The 27,168-nt window shown below is 37.5% G+C and overlaps 1 protein-coding gene and 1 non-coding gene across 2 annotated transcripts in view; one reads left to right on the forward strand and one right to left on the reverse strand.

Moving 5' to 3' along the window:
- Window positions 1-27,168, forward strand: part of LOC114907547 (24-hydroxycholesterol 7-alpha-hydroxylase) — a 98,047-nt gene that overhangs the window by 16,325 nt on the left and 54,554 nt on the right. The window contains exons 7-9 of the mRNA XM_029243276.1: window positions 5,136-5,243; window positions 10,532-10,622; window positions 26,179-26,312. Of these exons, the coding sequence (XP_029099109.1) occupies window positions 5,136-5,243; window positions 10,532-10,622; window positions 26,179-26,312 (333 nt within the window). The remainder of the gene's footprint in view (window positions 1-5,135; window positions 5,244-10,531; window positions 10,623-26,178; window positions 26,313-27,168) is intronic.
- LOC114908228 lies at window positions 13,386-13,492 on the reverse strand. Its single transcript, XR_003796918.1, has one exon. It is a non-coding gene; the product is annotated as a U6 spliceosomal RNA (small nuclear RNA).

Here is a 27,168-nt window from a genome sequence, read left to right on the forward strand (position 1 = left end):
AAAAACCAAGTGACAGAAATAAAGAATGCTTTTCATGGACTTATTAGTAGCCTGGACAGAGCTGAAGAAAGAATCTTTGAGCTAGAGGAGATTCAGTCCTTGAAAACCAAAAAGCAAAGAGAAGGAAGACATAAAAAACAGAAATAGAACAGAATATTCAAGGACTGTGGGAAAACGACCGAAGATGTAACATTCATGGAATGGGTATACCAGAAAAAGAAGAAAGAGATGGGAACAGGAGAAATACTTGACACAATAATGACTGAGAATTTCTCCCAAATTAATGTCAGACACCAAACCACAGATCTTGGAAGCTCAGAGAGCACCAATCAAGTAAACACCAAAAAAACTACACCTCAGCATATCATTTTTAAATTACAGAAAATCAAAGATTTAAAAAATCCTGAAAGAAGCCAGAGGGAGAAAAACAAACAAAAAAACAAAGAAAAAAACCACTATACCTATAGAAGAACGAAGATATGAATTACATCTGACTTGTCCTCAGAAAGCATGCAAGCAAGAAGAGAGTGGAATGAAATATTTAGTGTTGAGAGAGGAAAAAACATCAACCTAGGACACTGTACTCTGTGAAATTATCCTTCAGAAGTGAAGGAGAAATAGAGTCTTCTTCAGACAAACAAAAATTGAGGGAATTTTGTTGCCAGTAGACCTGCCTTATAAGAAATGCTAAAAGAAGTTCTTCAGAGAGAAGGAAAATGATATAGGTCATAAACTCAGACCTCCATAAAGAAAGAAAGAGCACGAAAGAAGGAATAAGTAAAGGTGAAAAAGAAACTTATTTTTTCTATTCTTAATTGATCTAACAGTTCAAATTGATATCAACTTGATAACAGTTTGTTCAGATAATAAAATAGCAACAATATATTCAATTATATATGCTCATATGTATATTATATGTATATACATGTGTGTATGTGTACTCATGTGTGTTTATGTATAAGTGAAATGAATGATGGAAATGATACAGGGACAGGAGGGAGGAATTAGGATTATTTTGTTACTAGAAGGTACTTACACTACCTGTGAAATGGTACAGTATTATTTTTAAATGGACTTGGATTAGTTGTAAATGTATATTACAGACTCTAGGGCAACCACTAATAAAAAGAAAAATTGAAGTATAGCTTGATATGCTAAGAAAGGAGAGAAAATGGAATCATAAAAATGCTCAGTTAAAATCACAAAAGGCAGGAAAATGGTGGAATACAAAAATAAGAACAAAGAATAAGGGCAGCAAATAGAATACAGTAACAAATATGGTAGATAGTAATCCAGCTATATCAGTAATCACTTTGAATGTCAGTGGCCTAAATGCATGAATTAAAAGACAGAGATTGTCACAGTGGATCTAAAAACATAACCCAACTATATGTTGTCTACAAGAAACCCACTTTAAATATGACACTTTATATTTAATATAGATTAAAAGTAAACAGATGTAGAAAAACATACCATGCTAACACCAATCAAAAGAAAGCAGGAGGAGCTATATTACTTTCAGACAGAGCAGACTTAAAAGGAAGGAAACTTATCAGGCATAATGAAGGACATTACATAATGACAATGAGGTCAGTCCTCCAAGAAGACATAACAATTCTTAATGTGTATGTACCTAGCAACAGAGTGTCAAACTACATGAGACAAAAACTGATGGAACTTCAAACAGAAATAGATGAATCTACTGTCACAGTTGGAGACTTCAACACCCCTCTCTCAGAAATGGACACATCCAACAGACAAAAATCAATAAGGACATAATTGAACTCAACACCACCATCAATCAACTGGATATAATTAATTAAGACTACTTAATCCAGCAACGGCAGAATACATATTTTTTTCTCAAGCTTATATGGAATATTCACCAAAATAAACCACATTCTGGGCCATTCAACACACCTTAACAAATTTATAAGAATAGAAATCATATAATGTCTCTTCTCAGACCACAGTGGAATTAAACTAGAAATCAATAACAGAAAGATAACTGGAAAATCCAAAAATACGTGGAGATTAAACAACACATTTCTAAATAACGCATGGATCAAAGAAGAATTCTCATGAGAAATTAAAATATGTTGAAACAAACTAAAATGAAAAAACAACCTAGTAGTGAAAGCAATGCTTAGAAGGAAATTTATAGCTGGACGTTGAAGCTATCACCAGTGGCCAATGATTTAATCAATCATGCCTATGTATGAAGCTTTCATAAAAACCCAAAAGGACGGGGTTCAGAGAGCTTCTATGTTGATGCACACTTGGAGATTTGGGGAGAGTGGCAAGCAAGCACAAAAGTTCCTTGGCCTTTACCCCTACCTTGCCCTACACATCTCTTCCAGCTGCATGTTCATCTGTAGGCTTTATCGCATCCTTTTATAATAAACCAGTAATCTAATAAGTAAAATGTTTCTCTCAGTTCTGTGAGCAGCTCTAGCAAATTAATCAAATCTGAGGAGGGGGTTCATGGGAACCTCTGATTTATATAACCAGTCAGTTAGAAGTACAGGTAACAACTTGGACTTGCAACTGGCATCTGAAATCCAAGGAGGGGGTCTGTGTAACTTCCAATCCTTAGCCAGTTAGTCAGAAGCACAGGCAATAACCTGGGCTTGCAACTGACATCTGAAGAGCAGGGCAGAGTCTTGTGGGACTAAACCCTTAGCCTGTGGAACATGATGCTATCTTTGGGTAAATAGTGTTATAATTGAGCCGAATTATAAGACACCCAGATGATGAACCAAGCATTGTTTGTGGTGTGTAGAACCCCCCTCACACACATTGGAAATTGGTACCAGAACCCCTTTAGCAAGGATGTCCCCTCCAACCACTCTTTTTCAACATAGTACTGGAAGTCCTTGCTAATGCAATAAGGCAAGAAAAGGAAATAAAAATTATACAGATTGAAAGGGAAGACATAAAACTGTCTTTGCTTGCAGATGATGTGAACATATGTAGAGAAAATCCAAAAGAATCAACCAAAAACTACTGGAACTAATGAGTGATTTTAGCAAGGTTGTAGGATACCAAGTTAACACACAAAAGTTAATTGCTTTCCTACATGCCAACAATGAATAAGTGGAATGTGAAATTTAAAATGCAATACCCTTTACATTAGCATTCCCCAAATTAAATACTTACATATATATAAAACAAAACAAGATCTATATGAGGAAAACTGCACAACTACAAAACTCTGAGGAACAAAGTCAAAGAACTAAATAAATGGGGATATATTCCATGTTCATGGATAGGAAGACAATATTGTCAAGATGTCAGTTCTTCCCAACCTGATGTATAGATTCAGTGCAATCCCCAATAAAAAACCCCAGCAAGTTATAAAATTTCATGGATTCTAAAATTTATATGGAGAGGCAGAAGACCCAGAATCACCAACACAATGTTGAAGGAAAAGAGCAAAGTTCTTCAAAGAAGTGATGCTATCCAACTTCAAGATTTACTGTAAATCTTCAGTAATCAAGATAATGTGATGCTGGCAAAAGAATAGACAAATAAATTAATGGAACAGAATAGAGAGCCCAGAAAGAGACCCCATTAAATATAGTCAACTGATCTTTGACAAAGGAGCAAAGGCAATATAATGAAACAAAGATAGACTTTTCAACAAATAGTGCAGAAACAACTGGACATTCACATGCAAAAAACTTAGTTGATCTTGGGTGTGGCGATGCCTACTTAGATATAACACTAAAGACACAATTCATAAACTATTAAGCTGGATTTCATTAAAATTAAACTGCTCTGTGAAAAGACAATATCACGAGAATTAGAAGACAAGTCACAAACTGAGAGAGAGTATTGGCAAAATAAAGGACTATTATCCAAAATATACAAAGAACACTTAAAACTCGACAATAGGAAAACAAACAACCCAATGGAAAAACAGACCAAAAATAGACCTTAAGAGACACCTCACCCAAGAAGATATATAGATGGCCAATAAGCATATGAGAAGATGCTCCACATCACATGTCATCAGGGAAATGCAAATTAAAGCAATGAGATACCACTACTCACCTATTAGAATGGCCAGAATCTGGAATACAGACAATACCAAATGCTGACAAGGTTGTAGAACAACAGGAACTCTCATTCATTGCTTGTGGGAATGCAAAATGGTATAGACTTTTTGGAGGTTTCTTACAAAATGAAACATACTCTTACCATACAGTCCAGCAATTGTGCTCCTTGTATTTGCCCAAATGGTTTGAAAACTTACACTCATACGAAAACCTACATATGGATGTTTGTAACAGCTTTATTCATAATTGCCAAAACTTGGATGCAACCAAGATGCCCTTCAGTAGGTAAATGGGTAAATAAGCTATGGTACATCCAAAGAATAGAGTATTAGCACTAAAAAGAAATGAGCTATCAAGCCATGAGAAGACATGGAGGAACCATAAATGCCTATTACTAAGTGAAAGAAGCCAGTATGAGAAGGCTACATACTATATGATTCCAACTATGAAATTTTGGAAGAGGCAAAACTATGAAGAAAGTAAAAAGATCAGTGGTTGTTAGGGGTGGGGAGAGATGAATAGGCAGAGCATAGAGGATTTTTTAGGGCTATGAAAATACTCTGTATGATATTATAATGATAATAGATATCATTATGCATTTGTCCAAACCCATAGAGTTTATAACACCAAGAGTGACTCCTAATGTAAATTATGCACTTTAGATGACTATGATGTATCAAAGTCGTTTCTTCCTTGGTCAAAAATGTCCCATTCTGGTGAGTGATGCTGATAATGAGGACGGCTATGCTTGGGTGGGGGTAAGGGTTATATGGGAAATCTCTGTACTTTCCTCTCAATTTTCTTGTAAACCTAAAACCACTCTAAAAAATAAAGTCTTAAAAAATTAAGCCAGGATTTGAACCAATGCAGTAAGAGCGTTGAACCCCAGAGTCCCTGCTCCCAATTACTATACTACCAGTAAGTATGTAAATCCCTTAGCATGCCTGAAATCACAGACCTAAGAATGGCAAAAATAGTATCTTTCAGATTAAAGAAAAATGCATGATCTTTGTTTATTAACATCAGTCTTTGTCACATAGCTCTGGTTTGACAATATTTATTTCTTTTAAACAGACAGTAATGCAGGCTCTGCTGGATCTCCTAGAGATGGAAACAAATGAACAAAAGAGTCCCAATTATGGGCTCTTACTACTTTGGGCTTCTCTGTCCAATGCTGTCCCTGTAAGTATATTAGTAAAGGAAGGATTGCATTTCTGTCTACTGTTTTTCCCTTCATTTTTCTTTCTGGTTTTTTTTTTTTTAATTCTTTTCACTTCTTATCATGGGGAAGAAAAAGACTGTAATGGATTTGGTTGTGAGATAGAAAAACAAAACTGAATGCCTAAGAAAATGTGATAAGATCACAAAGGAGGCAAAGCAGAGAACTGAAGTGAATTCTGCCCTTTGAAAGGCAGCATGTAACAGGTGAAGGGAAACATTTGCACTTTGTGGTCAGTTGTGACAACACCTGTATATGCAGCACTTTCTGTACTTTCCATGTCAGGCAACATGCTTAGTATTGGTGCTGCAAAGATAAGTAAGTCTTGACCCCAGACATTTACTGGGGAGAGAGTAGGTAAACGGATAGTTCAGTTAGAATTGGACTGGAATCCAGATATCCCAGCCATAGCCATAGAATCTCATGGAGGTAACGAACACTCTGAGCCTCCATTTCCTTATTGGTAAAAAAGGGATAATAAAACTCCTAGTATGGTCCTAGACTTGGGTACTTAATAAACGGTAACGCTCATTTCTCTGCGAGATTGTTGTGAGGATTTAGCGAGATAAGCCCAGCTGCCACCCGGTGATCATGAGTTCTTTGTCGACCCCTGAACCCATTCTCCTTCTATGCACCATTCCTGTTTGCATTGCTTGGCATCGTGGTCCTGTAAGCTTCCCCATGAATGGAGCTGGTGACACTGGAACTCACGATACTTCTAAAGAGAGCAGAGATTTTTGAACTGGTTTTTTTTTTTTAAGCTGTTATGAACTAGAATACAGCCATGAGATTTGTCTGGCACTTCATGTTCGATGCACAGCAGTTTCCTGCATCAGGAGGATTTCATATCAGCTTAAGCTGCACTTAAATTATTTGAGAGATTAAAGGGTAAACTTTTTATGTATTTGTTTTCTACTAAAGAAGAACTTTCAACCTATCTATAATGATAAAGGTATTCATTTTTTCTTTTTTCTTCTAACAAATAGAAATAAGATGTGTTAAGTATTATTTGTTTCTCCTTCCTCTTATAAAGGTTGTAGAGGGCTTTCTAAGTCCTGATATTCTAGTTGTCTTTAACCCATTATAAACTAACTGGGTAACAGAGCAGAAATAGAAATTCTGGCTTCTCTGCTCAAATGTGTGTCAGCCACTAAAATACGTATTTAATCTGGCATGGGCAAATAAAAGTAGTCTAACCCTTTCCTCTTCTTTAGGTATCTCTAATATTATTCTCTGATTTTTCCTTATACAATTTTCTTGGAAACTGATTAAGCTAGAGCAAAATTAAAAGGCAAATATCAAAACAACTCCCAAAGCAGCAACAAAACAGCCACTCCTGTCACAGGATTAATTTTCAACATCTCATTAGAAAGCCCCCCCCCCCCCGCAGAAGAAAGGGACACAAAGCCACATTGATCTGACTCAGGGGGAGTCAGATTTTTGGAATTTGTTCCTGGCACTGGTGTGAAAGAATTTAACTTAATTGCAGAAAGCAAGTGTCTGATGATCAGCAGAAGTTCCATCTTGCTGGCTCTTGTTGGCACTTCTAAGAGGCAGCTGTTGTGTGGGCAGAGACCCTGGACTGGCTTTAGAGTCAGGTCCAAAGGCAGATCCCACAGCTGGGTGACAATGGGCCAAGTGTTTAACTGTGACCCTCAGTGTCCTTATCTGTAAAATAGCATGAATGTTATCTACCTCATAGGATACTATGAGGATTATATTTTTAAGAAGTGGAAAGTGGCTAACAGTCCCCGGCTCAATAAATGTTAGCTTTCTTTTCTTATAAAAAGTAACACCATGGTTTCAATCAGTCATTTCTTTCAATGGCCCACTAATAATGAACTGCCTTGGCTTCCAAAACTTGACCTCTCAAATGCCCAAGGGTGGGAGTGGCCACTGCTGTCCTGGCTTCTGTGATCTCCAAGGCGGCCAGGAGAGCTGCCAGAAGCCCTGCCAGGGGCCTGTGCTTTCCTGGTGCCTAGATCATTCTCTTCTCTTTTACTCTGTGCTCTGTCTCTAGGACTACGGAACTCAGAGCTCAGGCTTCAGACAGGCTTGGTACAAGGCACCAGGAAGCCCTGTTATGAGACCAAAGTCTAGGTGAACTTTGGTGGACTGGCCCAAGATATTAACCATGATTTATGAAATTATTTCTATGGGAAAACCATTTCCAAGTCCCAAGAAATTCCTGGCTGCCAAATGTACTTTTTAAGAAAACTTTTCCAAATGAACCTCAAAGCTGACATTTTACCTTTTTAATCTGCTTCTCTGAAGCTCTTTCTAAACACTTTCAGTAGTGACTTCCCCACCTCACTCTCAATTCCCACAGCATTTATTGGTTACTCTTTTATATGCCTTTCTTTTCTTTTTAAAAGAGTAATTTTTTAATTAAAAAATTTTAAGTAGAATATAATATAGATTTTTAGAAGAGAGATTTGTTAAGAGGCATCAAACATAGTAACTAACACCATTGCACAACCATTTATAGTTTAACTGAATTCCTTGAGTTTGCTTTAAAATAAGGTATTACCCAATTTTAGTGAATCTCTAAAACTCTAATTAACCACGTAAAACTCTAAACCCCTCTTTTGTGTAACTGAAAAATCTATGTACTATCACTAAGATATATTTTTCCCCAACATGAACTCTTGAGTCTTGAAATAACGAGGTCCTACTGTATATCACAGGGAACTATATTCAATATCCTGTAATAAACCATAATGGAAAAGAATATGATAAAGAATATATATATATATAAAACTAAATCACTTTGCTGTAGAGCAGAAATTAACACGTTATAAATCAACTAAGCTTCAATAAAGTAAGTTAAAAAAAATGATGGATTGAGTATGGAGTGCTTATTAATTAAATCCAATAATTCAGCACTTCCATCTATAGAGAGTATAGAAGGGGCCCACGTGGGGAGACATGTTGAAGAGAGCTGTCTGAACATGTTTCCTCTGTAAAAATGAACTAGTTGATCTCTAGGATAAGCCTTTCCTAATCTGGAAAATGCCACAGAAAGTGGATCTTGGGATAGAGGCCTCAGTTCTCCCATTCACTTTGTTTATGTAAACGGCACCATGTTTATGCCCACAGTATCAGTTTACTGTCACAAAGGGGAAAACAATGAGTAGTACTGAATTTGGCTTTGTCCAAGCACTTCCTTTCAGACCGTTGTTCTTCCTCTTTTGACCACAGAGGGGAGTATTGGGATCATTTAAAGGTGTTTAACAGTCCCTCACAAGAGACAGAAAAACTTAAGTGACACAGTGTTGTCTGAGTCTTTTCAGGATTGGTTTTCCTAAGATGAAATTTCTTTCACAATATGTGTTTACAGAAAGCAGATGAAAGGGAACCCAATCTTCTTTTGATGATTTGATACGTTTCCTTTAATGTGTAACCTAAAAATAGAAGCAAAAATATCTACCTGAATTAATGGAAAATTAATTTTTTTAATTGAAGTATAGTTTATTTACTCTATTGTGTTAGTTTCAGGTGTACAGCATAGTGATTCAGTATTTTTTCAGCTTATACTTCATTATAGGTTATTACAAGATAATGAGTATAATTTCCTGTGCTGTACAAGTACATCCTTGTTGCTTATCTATCTTATACATAGTAGTTTGTATCTGTTAATCCCATACTCCTAATTTATCCTTCCCCGCTTCTCTCTCCTTTTGTTAACCACAATTTTGTTTTCTATGTCTGTGAGACTGTTTCTGTTTTGCATGTACATTCATTTGTATTATTTTTTAGATTCCACATGTAAGTGGTACACAATATTTGCCTTTTTCTGTCTGACTTATTTCACTAAGCATACTATTCTCTGGGTCCATCCACATTGCTGCAAATGGCAGTATTTCGTTCTTTTTCATGGCTGAGTAGTATTCCATTGTATATATGTACCACATCTTCTTGATCCAATCATCTGTTGATGGACACTTGAGTTGCTTCCGTGTCTTGGCTACTATAAGTAGTGCTGCTGTGAATGCTGGGGTACATGTATTTTTTTTTGAATTAGTATTTTCATTTTTTCTGGATATATACCCAGGAATAAAATTGCTGGATCATATGGTAGTTCTATTTTTAGTTTTGCTTTTTTTTTTTTTTTTTGCGGTACATGGGCCTCTCACTGTTGTGGCCTCTCCTGTTGCGGAGCACAGGCTCCGGACGCATAGGCTCAGCGGCCATGGCTCACGGGCCCAGCCGCTTCGCGGCATGTGGGACCTTCCCGGACTGGGGCACGAACCCGTGTCCCCTGCATCGGCAGTCGGACTCTCAACTACTGCGCCACCAGGGAAGCCCCCTATTTTTAGTTTTTTTAAGGAACCTCCATAATGTTTTCCATAGTGGCTGCACCAATTTACATTCCCAGCAACAGTGCACAAGAGTTCCGTTTTCTCCACATCCTCACCAACATTTGTAATCTGTAGACTTTTTGATGATAGCCATTCTGACAGGTGTGAGGTGATACTTCATTGTGGTTTTGATTTGCATTTCTCAAGTAATTAGAGATATTGAGCATCTCTTCATGTGCCTGTTAGCCATCTGTATGTCTTTGATGTTTAGCAGTGTAATTTTATCTTATAATACCACAATGAGGAAAGATATGAAATAATTTTGTTTGGTCTATAGTGAGAACTTGCAAACATACTATGTTCAGTAATACCCTATAAACTTGCAAGTACCCTTTTTCAATAGGGTATGAAAGGACCCTAGTTTTGATATAAGTACTTTCATAATTTAGTTGATAAGATTTTAGGTATAGTTTCTGGGACTTATTTAAAATTCCCATGTTTCATTTGCAGAATATATGATTTGCTAATTTATTTGTATTTCAAGGAATTACATCTTGAAAAATGCCTTTGTTTTGGACTAACATTCTTAAGTGTCATAATTTGTTGCTCCTAAATTTCTAATATGTGCTTATATAATATTTTATGTTGTATATTAGTACAATAAAACACGCTGCTTTTCCCATTTTTTTTAGTGAAAATAGTTTACTCTATATAGACAATATTGTGAAACTATAGTGGCAGAATAAAATCATAAATTTGACCCCTTAGAGATATGTAACATCTCTTTTGTTCATAAAATCTAGTTGTTTTCGAAGATACTCTTTACTAACATGATTTTAAGTTTAGTTTAAATTTCTCGTTTCTTTTAAATGTTTCTGGCTAATACTATGTATGCTTTTGTTCACGTTCAAAGAAGGTTGTATGTTTTGACATATGTTTTTCTTTTTAAGGTTGCATTTTGGACATTTGCATTTGTCCTCTCTCATCCCAATATCCACAGGACCATTGTGGAAGGCATATCATCTGTGTTTGGCACAGCAGGTACTAAAACTGAATTAAATTGCATTATTGAAGAGATATCTAATAATGTGTGCTTGTCACACATTATGGGCAAAGTTAAATGCCCATAATTTAATAGAATTTCAAAGTAGTCCAAATTGAACATCATTTGTTATGTGCTTCAGGATATAAATTGATCAGGTAGGATCCTAGAATTTAATTACTGTCAAGGATTTTAGAAGTCACCTGGACCAACTCCCTTATTTTCCAAATGATGAAACAGAGATCGTGACTTGCCTAAATTCCCTATTTAAACATAAGTGTATAATGCACAGGGTTTTTCTTCTAATCTCTTAGCCCCTTGCCTCAGTTGAACTACAAGTCGTAGTTTTGGAATTCAGGGTTTTCCAGATTTTATAAAAGTAATGTGGTGCATATTCCATGTACTGCTTAACTGTATTAATGGGATATGGATGTCAGGTAAGGCTACACCACCAAAGGAATTATTTTCAAAGTTACAGTTTTTAGAGGTTGAGTGGGTTAGAACTGCAGGTAGAGATTGCTACCTTGCCCTTTTTGGTCCAGATTTGGGCTCATCAGTTATCGTCAGTTTTAAACAGCAGAAATAAGCTTGAATGGAGAAGTTTCCACTAGTTTATTCAGCATAAATTGACCTGTTTGGGAGTAGATTTTTTTTTCAAAAAAACCCTTTAATATGTCAAATTGTATATTCTGATGTAAAAAAATAATAAATGACTTGGTTTTCTTGGAAGAACACAATATAATAGTAAGACAAAAGACTGTGATGCCAATGAACAATTATCCCTCCTCTCCTTCGTGATTGCTGAACGTATTTTATTGGATTTTTCAATTTATTTTGACTGCTTCTTATTGAGTTAAACCAAAAATCAAATTGGCTTGGCCAACATGGATATTGAAGCCATACTTTCTCTGAGCCTTGAGTGTGAATCACCAGATGCTAGGTTGTATTTCACAGAAATGGTGAGCATTAGAATCATTGAGTACAAACAGTGCTAACAAGTTAGATTCTGGAGATACACTGGTGGATGTAAGAGATGACTTGCCTTTATGGAGCTTACATCTACAAAGCTAATGGAAATGTGCCTGCCTGCGTGTCTACAAATGACAAAGGGAATGTGTTCTTGATCATCACATGCTCTATCTTACCAGAGTCTGCTCCTGACATAGGGTTCTCCAAATTCCTGGTCTTTAAGAAATAAAAAGGTAGTGATGGGGATGGTTGGGGTAATATGGGGAGCCTATCTGACCCAAAGGCCACAACAGAAGCCTTACATTAATTGAAATTTCTACTGTGCTTGAATGTTGAACTCTTGAACACAGTTCTAGTGGAGGAAGACAAAACTTTTCCCCTTTTTCTATATTCTTGTTTATTTTTAGAACCTATTGTTCTCCTCTGACAGAACAATTCTCCTTCAAGTAGTAGTACCCGTGTACTGGCTATAGTATATCAGTGCTTTCAGTTTATAAAAGATCAAACGTTTTTTCCCTGCTTATACAGAAGCGGTTCAGATCAATCGAAGCATAAGATGTAGTAGCTCAAGAATTTAGATATTGTGAGTGAAGGCCACAGAGCTTTGGAGGTTGATATCAAGGGAGATAGCCATGTGCCCATACAAAGGATCCTGTCAAAGGAAGGACATTAAAGTGCATGAAATAAGAATTGGACTGAGTATGGCATTTCTCCCATTCTTTTGCTCTTTTCTTTTCTTTTTTTTTTTTTTTTAAAGTTAATTTATTTGGCTGCACCTGGTCTTAGTTCCAGCATGCAGGATCTAGTTCCCTAACCAGGGATTGAACCTGGGCCCTCTGCATTGGGAGCGCGGAGTCTTAACAACTGGACCACCGGGGAAGTCCCTCTTATGCTCTTTTCTATTACAAGATTACCTTTTCCTTCTTTGAAGACGCTTTTAGTGAACTTCTAACTCAGCATCTCTCTAGCCTCAATACTCACCGCTAGAGCCCATCCCGGACACTTTGCCCAACTTCCTTATAAAATAAGTCTGAGGGTAAAAGCTGCTGTTGAATACTTGGTCTTTTGTATCTGGCTTCTTTCACTTAGTATAATGTTATATTTTGTATGTTGATGTTTTAAGTTAGTTGATTTTCAGTTGTTGAACCCCCTTGCATTCCTGAGATAAATTTTTAGTTATGGTGTATAATTCATATAAAACATATGACTTTATATACGTTGCTGGATTCAGTTTGTTAGTACTTTGTTGAGGAATTTTGCATCTATATTAATAAGATATATTGATTTATAGTTTTCTTTCTTGTGATAACTTTGTCTGGTTTTGGTATCAGAATAATTTTGACTTTATAGAATGACTTCAGAAGTATTTCCCTCCTCTTTTACTTTTTGGAAGAGTTTGTGAAGGATTGATGTTAATTCTTCTGTAACCATATGGTAGAATTCACCAGTGAAGTGATCTGGTCCAGAAATTTTCTTTTTTGAGAAGTTTTTGATTAATTCAATCTCTCTACTTGTTACAGGTCTGTCCAGATTATCTATTTCTTCTTTTTTTAAAATTGAGATATAATTGACATACAATATCCTATTAGTTTTTGATGTACAACATAATGATTTGATATATGTATATATTGTGAAATGGTTACCACAATAAATTTAGTTAACATCCATCACCACACATAGTTACAATTTTTTTCTTGTGATGAGAACTTTTAAGATCTACTATCTTACCAACTTACAAATATATAGTACAGTATTATTAACTATAGTCACAATGCTGTACATTACATCGCCAGAAAAATATGGAATGCTTCACAAATTTTAGTGTCATCCTTGCACAGGGGCCATGTTAATCTTCCCTGTATCTTTTCAATTTTAGTATGTGTGCTGCTGAAGTGAGAACTATATATTTCTTCTTGAGTCAGTTTTGGAGTTTGTGTCTTTTTAGGAGTTTATCCATTTCATGTAGGTTATTTAACTTGTTGGCATACAACTGTTCCTAGTTTTCCCCATAATCTTCTTTATTTCTGTAAGCTCACTAGGAAAACATCTCCCTCATTCTTAATTTTAGTAATTTATGTCCTCTTTCTTTTTCTCTTGGTCAGTGTAGCTAACGGGTTATCAATTTTGTTTTCAAAGAACTGTTGATTTTATTGATTTGTTTGATCTTATTCTTTCTATTGATTTTCTGTTCTCTATTTCATTTATTTCTGTTCTAATCTTTATTATTTATCATTTCTATCTCCTTACCTATATTCTCTATTTAGTTCTTTAGACATGATTAATTATTTGAATATATTTAAAGTATCTGATTTATAAGTGTTTCTTTAGTAAATCCAATATCTGAGTTTCTTCAGGGATAGTTTGTATTGAGTGCCTTTTCCCTGTGTGGTCTATGTGTTCTTGTTGCATGTCATATTTCATATTTTTTGTCATGTGTCTTACAATTTTTAAATTTTGTCCAATTTAAAGCTGGACATTTAAAATAATATAATGTGGTAATTCTGGAAATCAGATTCTCCTTTCTGCTCAGGGTTCCTTATTATTGCTGTTTGTTGTTCTTGCTTGTTTGTTTGTTTACATAAGTAAATTCCAAAAATATTTGATGTTGATAAATGCTATGTGAAAAAGAAAACAGAGCAGATTAGGGAGGATCAAGGGTGCCAGAAATGGGGGGAAAGTGGTAGGTTTAAATAGTTGGATCAGAGTTGGCCTTCCTGGAAAGGTGATATTGAGCAAGGACTTGAAGATGGTTAGGCGTTAGAAAACACATATCTAGAGGAAGAGCTGGTTTGAGTTAGAGACTGCAGGTGTGGCCTCACTGTGTTCTCACAGAATTCTCACAGGCATTAACATTTGGGTCCTATTTAGACTGTGTTTTCAAGCAATTTTCTTTTCTAATTTAGGATTCCCACTGTGAGTATCTACCCACCAGCAGAAGGTCATTCGAACTTAAAAACAAACAAAAACAAATAAAAATGCATTTAAATTTTTAAACTGGTTGCATTTGGCCCTTTTCACCTTCTTGTGTTAATTTAGGGTAGCATATACAGCACACTTGTTTGTTTTTGTGTTGTTTTTTTTTTGCATGTGTGTATTGTTTTTGGTTTTTAGTGGCCATTCAGTTTTATTGCACATTTATTTAAGGGAAAAATTAGTAAATTTTTTTCTGTTAATTTACAAGGAATCAGGTTAGTTAACAGAAATGCACCTGCATAGAAACAATTCCTATCTTACATAAAGTCATGATTTGTGGATCATAAAAGACACACTACAAAATTTTCACTGGATGAAAGTCAGAAATTTGATTTATGACTTTCAATCCTGTCACTCACTAATTGTGTGATTTTGGATAAAAGAGAAAATTTACTCAGAGCCAAGCAATAACGTTTCTTGACACCACTGTGTTCTGATTTAGCAGCAATCCTGCCTGGGGACAGACCAACACTGTCAAGTGACCAGATGCTATTACCTGGTCACACTAACTTAATGGCTACACTCACCATGCACTGGTGAGAAAAGATTTCATCTCTGCTCATAATTATAAACAAGCATAAAAACTAACAGAGTGATAAATGAGGCTCAGATCCTGTGATGATGTTCTAGGCAAATTCCATGTTGTTTGCATTATTTTAATTAGTTCATCAGTTTTACTTCGTTGCATTTAAACATTTTCATTTATTCTTGAAATCTTCTCTGTAGTCATCTCTTACCCATGTTATAACGTATTCAACTTTTATCCGCTTGGATGTGTCCCAGTACCATCTAGATAACCCATAGCAACATCCTTGGAGGATTCCATCATGGCGTACGAAAGACCTGAGTCCCTCCAGCTAACTGAAGAAGCTCACTCTTGCTACCCCTCTGCAGCCTGCCAGGGCTCAATGGCTGATTAGCCAAAGTTGTGTCTGTGGTAGAGCCTTGGCCCTTATGCCACATATCGACCAAAATATTGAAGAAAGAGATCAGTAGCAGAGCCAAGGCCACTACAATGGAGTTATGAATGGAGAAAAGTTATTTTGTTTTAAAAAATTCTCTCCATTCCCATTGCTAGCCGGACAATATGAACCTAATTTGGAGATTTTGGAGGCTCCGGCATACGGTACAGGAAATTTCTTACATAGCCTCATTTTCCTCTGCTAGCCCAGATTTTAAAAATCCTGGAATAAACTCAGAAGACATTAAATTATGCCAGAGCTTTTCACAAACTACTTCTCATCCATTGACCTTGCAGAATCTATGTAGATTACCTAAGAAAGTGTTTATAAATGCAGGAGATTTCATTGGAAACCCACTCCAAATATATAATTTTCTTGTCTTCTTTTCCCCTTGGCCTTAATGACCAAGATGGTGTCATCTTGGAGCTCACAACTGGTTACTTTCCAATCCGCTAATCCAGGCACAAAGACAAGGGTGAAACTTGAGTGGTTGATATCTGGCCCCGAGAGGTTTCCCAGGAGGCTACATTCCTTCCATTATTTTCTGCCTATATAATACCTGAGGTGTGTCTTATGACACCGTAACCCAGGAGATTTTGTATGAAGTCATTCTGTCTTCATTTATTGCCTAGCTTCAGCAGGTGGAAGGAGATACCTCTGATAGCTGTAGATTATTTACAAGCTTAGAGATCGGTCCTGCTCTGGCAGGTCTCATTTTATTAAGTCTTTCACTATCTCACCCCAGTGTAGCACAGTTAATCTGCTTTGCTCATTCTCTACATTTTTCATTCAGACACAGTTCTTTTCTCTGAGTGTTCTGTTGGAGAATTATTCAGGCATTTGGATAATCTTTTTCCCTCTTTAGAAAATAATGAGATAAAGGTATTCAAGCCAGGTCGGCATCTCTCCAGAGAACGCAATCCAAAAATTTAGAATTACTATGCAGAGTTTATAAAGAAAGGGTATTTCTAGATCTAAATCGATTTTACCTGTTACTGTTTACCCATTGTTGTCTTTTTGCATCAATATCTCTACCTTTTATTTATTATAAATTGGACTATGTCCTTTATTCCTTGAAAAAAACCATCATAATTATGAAGCAGGCTTCATTTTATATTCTAGTAGGAGAGGAACTGATAATCTCTTTTTAATATATGAAAGAAATATTTCTGCCAATAACATAGGGTACTATTTTTTTAGAGGAGAATCTTATTTGGTTGTGTTGGTCTTTTCTCTAAATGATTGAGTGGGATTTGGTATATTTTTATATGTGCGTTGACAGATGGAAGGAAGGGTGGGGAGGGTCAGTCTGTTGATTCTTGACTCTGTCTTCTGTCCATCTTAATAACCTGTTCTGAGCACTATTGTAGTCCTTGGTATCTTTCTCAATTCGTTGTTATAGCTGCCCCTTTCATTCTTGGTCTGTAGTTATGAACATCAGACTGAAGCTGCTAATCAAAGTGTACCTCCGAAAGGTTATTGCTTATAATTTTCAATAGGTGTCAAGCAGAGTGGTTATCGATCCCAGGGGAGGACTCTAAACACTTCTGCTCACTGCATCTTGGTATCAGAGTTGCCAAGGAAAACACAATGCTGTCAGGCACTGGATGCAACAATACTAAACTCACATAGAGAAGAAAGAGAGTAAGATCAGCTTCAGGAGTGGGTGTCAGTCCCCCATCACCAGGATGTCTCTCTCCCTGTGGGCGACGCAGGGAAATTGGCCACTGCACACCCCTCTCACACCGCAGTGGAAGGAACCCTGTCCCATTTCCTCGGAGGGCAGATGTAACAGTGGGGTTGGACAGGTGCCGTATTCTGCACATACTTTAAGCAGAGACAGAAGAGTACTCTCTGCCCCTGAAACAAGGAAAGATATTCCCACACAAGGTGATGCACCTGGCACAGGCTGTGTAGAGGCTGTGTGGGCCCTTTGTCTCTTGGTGAGGAAGTGTTCCAGGCCCAAGGCCCACCCTTCCGCAGCTGAGTTGGGGCTGAAAGACTGAGCGTGAGACCCGCTTTTCCCAACAATAGGAATATGTGTCTGATCATCAAAATTCATCCTAAATCCTTAAGATGCCAAAAAGTCATATCCACCCCTGGAAAAGTCCGAAGAACCAGAGCTGGAAGTTCAGAAATGACTGAGGTGTTTGGAAGAAGCTGGTGACTAGAGGGGGAGAATTGAAGGGGCTGCGACCTGCCAGGCTGCAGCTACAGTCCCTAAAGCCCTAATGCCCGTATTCACTGTCCATGGACAGTCTCTAGGCTTATTCTCTGCTTTTCCCAGTCTGTATCCACCACAAATACCTTAAGCTGTTTTTAAGTCTTCCTTTCCAATTTCCATCTGTCCTTCCTGTTTATTTAACTGGTATTTCTCTTACATAAAGACACTGAGGACAGGTTGAGGGCAGGACCTAGAGGGAGGAAACTACAGCATTTAAAAATATACATATTTTTAGGGCTTCCCTGGTGGCGCAATGGTTGAGAGTCCACCTGCTGATGCAGGGGACACGGGTTCATGCCCTGGTCCGGGAGGATCCCACATGCCGCGGAGCGGCTGGGCCCGTGAGCCATGGCCGCTGAGCCTGCGCGTCCGGAGCCTGTGCTCCACAACGGGAGAGGCCACAGCAGTGAGAGGCCGCAAAAAAAAAAATAAATAAATAAAATAAAATAAAAATATATACATATACACATATTTTTAAAAAACAATCTAAATAAAGAAAAAGCCATATCATGTTCCTATACGGGAAGGCTTAATATCATGAAAATGCCAACCACTTTCAAATTAATATATATTTAATTAATTATAAGGAATATTCCAATGGTTTTGGTGGGGAGGAAATTAACAAAATGACTTAAATATTTTTTTGAAGAATAAGTGTGATTAGAAATCAAGATTAATCGAAGTGTAAATAGGTAAGGCCATATTTGCCCTACCAGATAGTAAAACTTATTATATAAGTTGCTATAACAAAAGAGTACACGACTGGCACAGGACAAGTAATTGATCATCATGGCCCTTATTTGCTTCCCTTTTGCCAAAAAAATCAAATTCAGAATCTTTTCTTTCAAAGGTAAAAAAAAAATTACAGGAAAAAAGTCACTTTTCTATTTTGTTTCATATTCTTGAGGCAAAAGTTTCTAAACTGTCAACATTTGCAATGAGTTAATATTCTAGAAGCCTGCAGTCATTTGGGAGACTATAGTCAGTTTATAGGGAACGACAGTGAACTAAAAAGCATGTATCTCCACAGCCTAGCATATACTTCATAATCTTTCATCTACTCTCATCTTCTTTCTCTTGATTTTTTAAAAATAAATTTAACTTAATATCTTTCTTACAGAATTTTGTCTCACAGAACATGTTCAGTAGTGGACGTGTACAGTAATGGACATGCATAATAATGAAGTTAGTATTTTATAAGGAATAAAACCCAAAGTGTACACCATTTTTCTCTATCAAAGAAACATTTAGGAGTTCCAGATTAATATGGCAGAGTAGGAAGATCCTGAGCTCACCTCCTCCCATGGACACACCAAAACCACAACTACAAGTAGAATGATTATCTCTGAGAATGACCTGAAGACTAGCAGAACAGATTTTCTACAACTAAGAATGTAAACAGAATGCCATGTTAAGATGGGTAGGAGGGTCAAAGATGCAGTCTAGACAGAACCCATACCCCCAGTGTGGTGACCCACATGTGGGAGGGATAGCACAACTGCAGAGGTGCTTCACAGTGAGGGGGTCCAAGCCCATGTGGGGATCCTCAGCCTGGGGACCTGCACAGGGAAGATGAGCTCCCATAACATCTGGCTTGGAAGACCAGTGGGGTCTACATTTGGGAGAGCTGGAGGGCTATGGGAAACCGAGACTCTGCTCTTAAAGGGTGCACACACAAACTCACTTACTCTGAGTACCAGCACAGAGGCAGGAGAATGTGAGGGGTACCTGGGTCATATGCTGCAGGAGGTTCCCTGAACAATTTGGGGGTGAATGCTGGAGGGGTAGGGATCTGGTGGAATTTTCTCCAGGGTTGAAGGCACTGGCCAATGCCTTTTTTTTTTTTTTTTTTTTTTACCTCTCCTTCCACCATCTGGCCCAGTACTGGCAGGCAACACTTCTGTCACTCTCCATCAACTAGCTAACACCATGTGCCCCACGCCAGCGTTCTCCTGAGAACCCACCCTGCCCATCCCACCCTCCCCAGCCAGCCCCTTCAAAGCGGCCCCTGCCCCACCTGGCAAGTGGCCTCAGCTGGCCCCCGGCAACTGTACAAAGTGGCTCCACCTCTGGGGGGCGGGGGGGCACCCTGCATGCCATGAACCCACAGCAGTCACAGCAGAGCCCACAGGCCAGCCAGGGCACAGTTGCAATCCAACCACACAGGAGGATGCGCACAGCACACATGTGGGACATCCCAGGAGCACCTGGCTCTAGTGGCCAAGAGGGATTGCACCCCGTGCCCCACGGAACACCTTATACATAAGCCTGCTGTTTCAAGAACAGGAGATATAGCTGATCTACTTAATGCATAGAAATAGACACAGAGGGTTAGGCAAATGAAAAGATAAAGGAATATCTTCCAAACAAAAGAAAAAGATAAAAACCTCAGAAAAAGAACTAAATGAAACAAAGATAGCAATTTACCAGACAAAGAGTTCAAAATTATAGTCATAAAAATGTTCACCAAAGTTGGGAGAAGAATGGATGAACTCAGTGAAACCTTGAAAAGGCAAATAGAAGATACGAAAAAAGACCCAATCAGAGCTGAAGAATACAATAACTGAAAGAGAACATACACTAGAGGGAATCAGCAGCAGATTAGAGGAGGCAGAAGAATGGATCAGCAATCTGGAAGACAGAGTAGTGGAAATCACCCAATCAGAACAGCAAAAAGAATAAAAACCAATGAGGAAGGCTTCCCTGGTGGCGCAGTGGTTGAGAATCTGCCTGCTATTGCAGGGGACACGGGTTCGAGCCCTGCTCTGGGAGGATCCCACATGCCGTGGAGCAACTAGGCCCGTGAGCCACAACTACTGAGCCTGCGCGTCTGGAGCCTGTGCTCCGCAACAAGAGAGGCCGCGATAGTGAGAGGCCCGTGCACCGCGATGAAGAGTGGTCCCCGCTTGCCACAACTAGAGAAAGCCCTCGCACAGAAACGAAGACCCAACACAGCAACATCTTTAAAAAAAATAAAAAAAAATAAAAAGAAATGAGGATAGTTTAAGAGATCTCTGGGACAACTACAAGCATACTAACATTTACATTATAGGGGTCACAGAGGAGAAGAGAGAGAGAAAGGGACAGAAAACCTATTTGAAGAAATAATGGCTGAAAACTTCCCTAACCTGGTGAAGGGAACAGACAGACAAGTCCAGGAAGCAGAAAGAGTTCCAAACAAGATGAACCAAAGACACCCACACCAAGACACATTATAATTAAAATGGCAAAAGTTAAAGACAAAGAGAGAATCTTAAAAGATTCACAATATTTCTTTTCACATTTAAAAGAATATTGCAGAAAGGGGTTTATTACTGTCTCCTTTTGGGAGACAAGTCACCAAACTAATTTTCATCTCACTAAAAATTTCCAGAAATTTGTAACCAGTACATTCCCATTGCCTATAAATAACTGTTATAGGATCATTGGGCATATAAAATGTATTGTAAATGATATTATCTACTTCAGGACATTTTATCCTTTCTTACTCTTTCTGAGATGTGCTAACCTTTTCCAGTGAATGTAGGTTTCTTCTTAGAAGAAAACAGCAGTTTTGTAAATATATGAAAATATCTCTGGAATAGAGATATAATTTTTAATTGAATATTTGAACATCACTTATCATATTCAAAATTTTTTTAATTCCTGAAATGAAGGAAAGGATGTAAGATACTTCTTTTATATTCCTCTGGAATACTGTAAATTCTTTATTTACTATTTCTCTTTAGCTTCATCTCTGTTCTTTAAAAACTGACTTTTTTTTTCAGGAGCTTATCTTGAGGTCTGTGCTTGAGAAAATACGCCAGAAAACTAGCTTCCTACTGTTATTCTGTGTCAGCAATTGATGTCTCTGCTTCATTGCTTTTTAAGAGAAATCATAGAAATGCTGGACTTTTTCAAAGCTGTTACATCATTTCCCCAAAGAACAGTATAAACACCAACTTTTGTTATCTGATATTGCCTTTTAGCAAAATTATTATAAAATTTGGAAAGCAAATTTCATGACCAAATTTTCGTAGGAATCATTGCTTAAGGTTATTACATCAGATTCTTTATTTTTCAGCCTTTATCGCATGCATTTTTTATCCCAGTTCACTGTCCTTCATGTGTACTATGACCTTTTGCACACACCTTAATTTTAAACATTTTAAATAAGCTGTTCTGTGAATATGAAAGACAACGTCTATGAAGGAAGACAACCTCACAGTATAGAACAGCAAACAGAACTGAGAATCCCTGCTTTCAAAAGTAAAGAAAGAGGTGGTAGAATGTGTAGGGATGCACTCTTTAAATTTCAGTGGAGTATATTCTTTGCTTCACTTCTCTGTGTGTCCCTTGGTAGACATGCACCTGTCTTTCGTTTGTGGGGAAGCACACGGCCTCCTCAGTATTCATCCCCACCTTCTGATTCAATCTCCTCAGAATTATGTCTCCAAAGGTATGAATGACTCGGCAAATGCCTGTCATTCTCCTTTTTTTTCGCAAAACATGGGTTATTTTCCCAAAATTATCAGTTAAATCTTGATATAATGTTACTTCAGGACTATAGGAACAGAATTTTTGTATTTTATGTATTTATTTATTGAATAAATGTGTGTGTGTGTGAAGGGGAGGGAGCTTGAAATATGAAGAAGACAGAGGAGTCATCTCTCAACAAAGGACCTGCTTTAGTGATCCTGTTTGATTCATGTTCCTTTTTTTTTTAGGTCCAAGAAATCATATTTTTATAATTAATTTTGGAATTTAAGTTACTTTTCTCTCTGCCTGGGTGAGTGCTACTCATCCTTCCAGGCTTAGCTGAAACTCCAGCCCTAGGCAAGAGGGAATGAATGCTACTGAGACTCAAATCCTCTCTTATGAAACTTATATTATAGTTATTTGTATCCAGATATTATTTTGTGTCCTTATGTCCAAGCTCCTTTAAAACAGTGACTGTGCCTTTCTTATTCATTTCTCCTCGTAGGGGAGGTGCTGGGACCCAGGGAGCAAGGGTAAGGGCTTTTAGTGTAGACAGACATAGGTTTGAAGGCTGCTCTGACACTTTCAAGCTTCTCCTTGGACACATGATAACTTGATAGTCGGCAGATTGTGACGAGGAATAAATGAAGTGGTCCAACATATTGGTGACATTAGATGGTCAATAAATTAGTATTATTCTCTTCCTATCTCTTACAGCACCTATGCTTGGGCTAACATGTAACAGATATGAAGCAAATATATATTGAGTGAATAAATGGTTGAAGTAGTAGAATTTTAATCTATTATATGTCCTTAACAAATATAAATTACAGTTACTGTGTTCTAACATGCTTGTCATCATACCTGCGGAAACCCCAAACTATACAGAATATTTTAGAAACATTCTTTGCTATTTCTGAACTCAAGACTCATCCTTTCTTTTATTTGGTTTCAAATATCCTATGATTTGGTTTGACTTTTTTTTTTTTTTTGGTACGCGGGCCTCTCACTGTTGTGGCCTCTCCTGTTGCGGAGCACAGGCTCCGGACGCACAGCCTCAGCGGCCATTGCTCACGGGCCCAGCCGCTCCGCGGCATGTGGGATCTTCCCCGACTGGGGCACGAACCCGTGTCCCCTGCATCGGCAGGCGGACTCTCAACCACTGTGCCACCAGGGAAGCCCCTGGTTTGACTTTTATTGCATTTGTGCCAAGAATTAAACAGATGGCTTCTGAATTTTACCCCAAATCACCCATGGTTTCTTCCCTGGCTGCCTTTTGTACTGGTCCCCATCTCGATTAGGCCCTAGCCCTTTTGATGATTACCTTGGCATTCTTCCAAGTGGAGCCTTCTAATTTTAGAGTCAAAACACTGGAAGAACAAACCACAGATGTGCATTGAAATATGTACAGTATGGGTACAGAGCCATTTCTAAGAGTTATAATAAGAAAGGTCTTTAACCTAAAGATGTTGTTTGAAAACAACATCTTCTTTTTCTTTGTCTAGTCTGAGAATACTACCTTATTTTTCCTACATCACACTGGGACTTGAGAAACTAAAAATATTTTTTCAAAACATTTATTTTCCAAGTGTAGTCTACATCTCTTCTACATTTGTAGGTCATAATAGATTTTGTTTTCAACTCAGAACAAGCTTTTGTTTATTGTATAATACAAAACATTTTTTTGAACTTTATAATTCAATTAGTCTCCTAAGAATAATTCATAAAAAACTTTTTCTCCAAAAGAAAGTCAGAAACTTCACTATTACCAGAGTCCAAACTTTTTCAAGGCCAGAATTATGCCTGTCTCATAATAGGTTGGTCACTTTGGAGTCACACAGACCTGATTTCAAACACAAAATCTGACCCATGGTAGTCATTTATCCGTGATCACTTAGAGAAATATTTATTTTCTGTATCCTATAGCTTCAGTAAAGTAAAATACAAAAAATAAGTAGAGGGATTGTTTGGTGAATTTGTCTAATGTAGATGTGCTAAATAGATTTTTAAAGAGAAAAAACCTTTTTTAAAGTAAGATTTAGAATGTGAAGTGTAGGTTACTGCTAATTTATTTGTAATGTCCATTCGGCAAGGGCCCTCATTTGCTGGGGTCACCTTGGTTTCCAAGATAAAGGTGAAATTGGTCTGAACTCCCTCGCAGAGTTCTAGGGATCTTTGGAGGGAGAAGTGATGGAGGCAGCCAGAAGTGGAGGCCTGTGCCTCTCGGAGTTTCTCTTGACTTCCAGTCTCGCATTTCCTGATTTCTCCACTTCTGCTATTTTCTCTTCTGCAGTTCTGCCTCTTTACCATACTGCATTGCTTCCTGGACATACCCAGATCTTTATTTCCCCAAGTGTTAACTTAAGGTATGTGTTAGCTGACTTTATTAAAATATTAAAAAATATAGGACAAGGAAAGGGAAAATTACACAGTAGCCAGAAACAACTTAAAATTGAGTACATGACATAAAGTTGAATTTTCTGTTCTTAAAAGTCCCATCTGCCATTTCTCCCTTGGAGAGTTTTCCTTAGTTTTCTAATAGGTTGTCGGTCACCTGCCATGTAGACAAATGGTCTTCTTTTTCTTTTTTTTTTTCACTCAAGTACACTCTAAAAGAAACTCAGATCCCCTCACACATTTTTAAGTTGTCTTCTAAAATTTGTTATCCTGCATTTCAATACCTTCCCTGCTTTTAAGTATCTTCAAATATTTTATATCTCATAGAACGGTTTCCTTGCCTGCATGGTGTACCTGTTAACTGTGTGTTTATTTCTCACCTCCTAGACTGAGTGTATTGCGAGAGTGCCTTCATTGTTGTAACCCTGGTGGAGCCTGACTCAACTCCTGCCTCTTGCTCAGTGCTCAAAAATCTGTCAAGTTTAATGGAGTGTATAGACGTCCCAATGGGAATTAATAGAACCAGAGCTCAAAAACCCTAGTTCCCAGACTCCACTAACCAGAAACATTTGCTTCTGACGCCTCAGGAATTCCACCTGTACTGACAGAGACGGTTTCCCAGGCAGCACCCACCCAACCCTCTTCTGCAGGATGGGCTGGCTTTAGGACAAGCCTCATCCAGAGTCAAAGAGAAATGTGGCTGGAGACCCACATTCCATTCTCATCCACTCATGCCCAGTACAGTTGGGGGGAAAATGTGAAAGTTGACTTAAACTGACCATGTTGTTGACTTTTATTAAGCAAATACTGTCAAAATTGAAAGCTGAGTTGTTTAATTTTCAAAATGTAAACATTTTACTTGAAATATCACTAATTAAACTGTCTCATTTGACTGAAGGCCCTGACCATATGTTGGTCCATAGAAAGATCAACCGCAATCCTTTTCCACGTGACTTCAATCTAAATATTAGCTAAGGTATGCAACTTACAGTAGGAATGTTTGATGTACCTGTGTTTAGAGAGCTCATCATTCCAGATGAAATACATGTGTCCCATCACCCCTTTCCTAATATTCTTTTTGGGCTTTCTGAAATGTATGATTAAAAAGCAAAAGCAAAAACAAATCAGCAGGGAAGAGATAGAAGTAGTAAGTCAGGTGGCTTCTCAGATCTCTTACTTCGTACTTTTGATGCCGGTCTTTTATTGCTCTTTCCTTAAGTGGAATGAGAATTTGGACAAGAAACAATGAAATGAGTAAAAATTGAACATCTTTCTGACAGGGACTATCTTAGTCATCTGATAGCCACAGGACTGTGAGAACCAAGGTTGGATACCAATCCATTACATTACAGTAATCAACATTGGTTTAGTTTTATATGCCATACATTTTATCTTGGTAAGAAGAAAATGATGAAAAGAGTCAATAACTTACTAAACTTGGTATGCAAAAGTAATAATAATATTAACACCTGATCTCAGAGACAGTATTTAACTTATATAGCTTACATAAAATCATTTTCTGGCCTCTTTAAGTCCATCTTTTTTTTTTTTTTTTTTAAATTCTCTTTCCAGGTAAAGATAAGATTAAAGTGTCTGAGGATGACTTGAAGAAACTCCCTCTAATTAAATGGTGTATTTTGGAAACCATTCGTTTAAGAGCCCCTGGTGTCATTACTAGAAAAGTGCTGAAGCCAGTTAAAATTTTGGTGAGCATTGGTTTTGTTTTAAAATAATGAACCTTCTGGGGAAGAAAAGTGGCTATTTTGCCCATTTATGATTAGATAATTTCTTAAGTTCCATGAAGTACTCTGTGACCCTAGAATAGGTTACTAATAAGATTTGGGCAGCACCAGTTTGTTAATATAGATATCTATCTATTGGTAGCTATTTTAGCTAAAACGTAAGCCTTTCATAATCATTTTGGCTATGTGATTCTATATCAGAATTAGTATAATCCTATTTCAGTCGGGCAGGAGGGTCGGATAGCGTTTCCTCTGCTGAATCAACCAATGAGTATTCCTGAGTTGGAATAGGTTGAGGAATTGAGTGTGTGAGGGAAGTCCTTTAGGATAACTGGAAGACAGTTCAGACCACAGATCACAGATACCGGAACAGATAGCAGGAATGCCATGGGTAATAGAAACTGATATTAGGAATTAGTGACTGAGTGAGGTCCGCTCTATGGGCAAAGTAGGAGAATATTCTCAAGTGCACCATGAAAGGTATGTGCATGTGGCAAACGTTCAGTTCAATATTTGGTGAATCATTCAGGAGAACAAAAAAAATTATTTTTTAAAGGAATGATTTGGGACCTAAATTATCCAGATAGATTATAATTAGTCAGCCCTCCGCTCTTGTTAGCTTTTTTTCCCCACGGCTTAAGAGTGCTTGGATTAAAATCAAGACAATTTTGTAGTAATAGAATTCAAAAGAGACAAAAAAATCCAAATTTGATACAAGTTGCAACTTGCTAAATCCAAAAAAAAACATAGTTTAACTGATCTTATGTAGATTGTAGCATTTAGTTTCAGCGAGATTTTAACAGTTTTTGCTTTTAAATAA

This window comes from Monodon monoceros, unplaced genomic scaffold (assembly GCF_005190385.1).
Source record: "Monodon monoceros isolate NGI ecotype Baffin Bay Population unplaced genomic scaffold, NGI_Narwhal_1 Super_Scaffold_3, whole genome shotgun sequence".
In the NCBI taxonomy this organism is placed as follows: Eukaryota; Metazoa; Chordata; class Mammalia; order Artiodactyla; family Monodontidae; genus Monodon; species Monodon monoceros.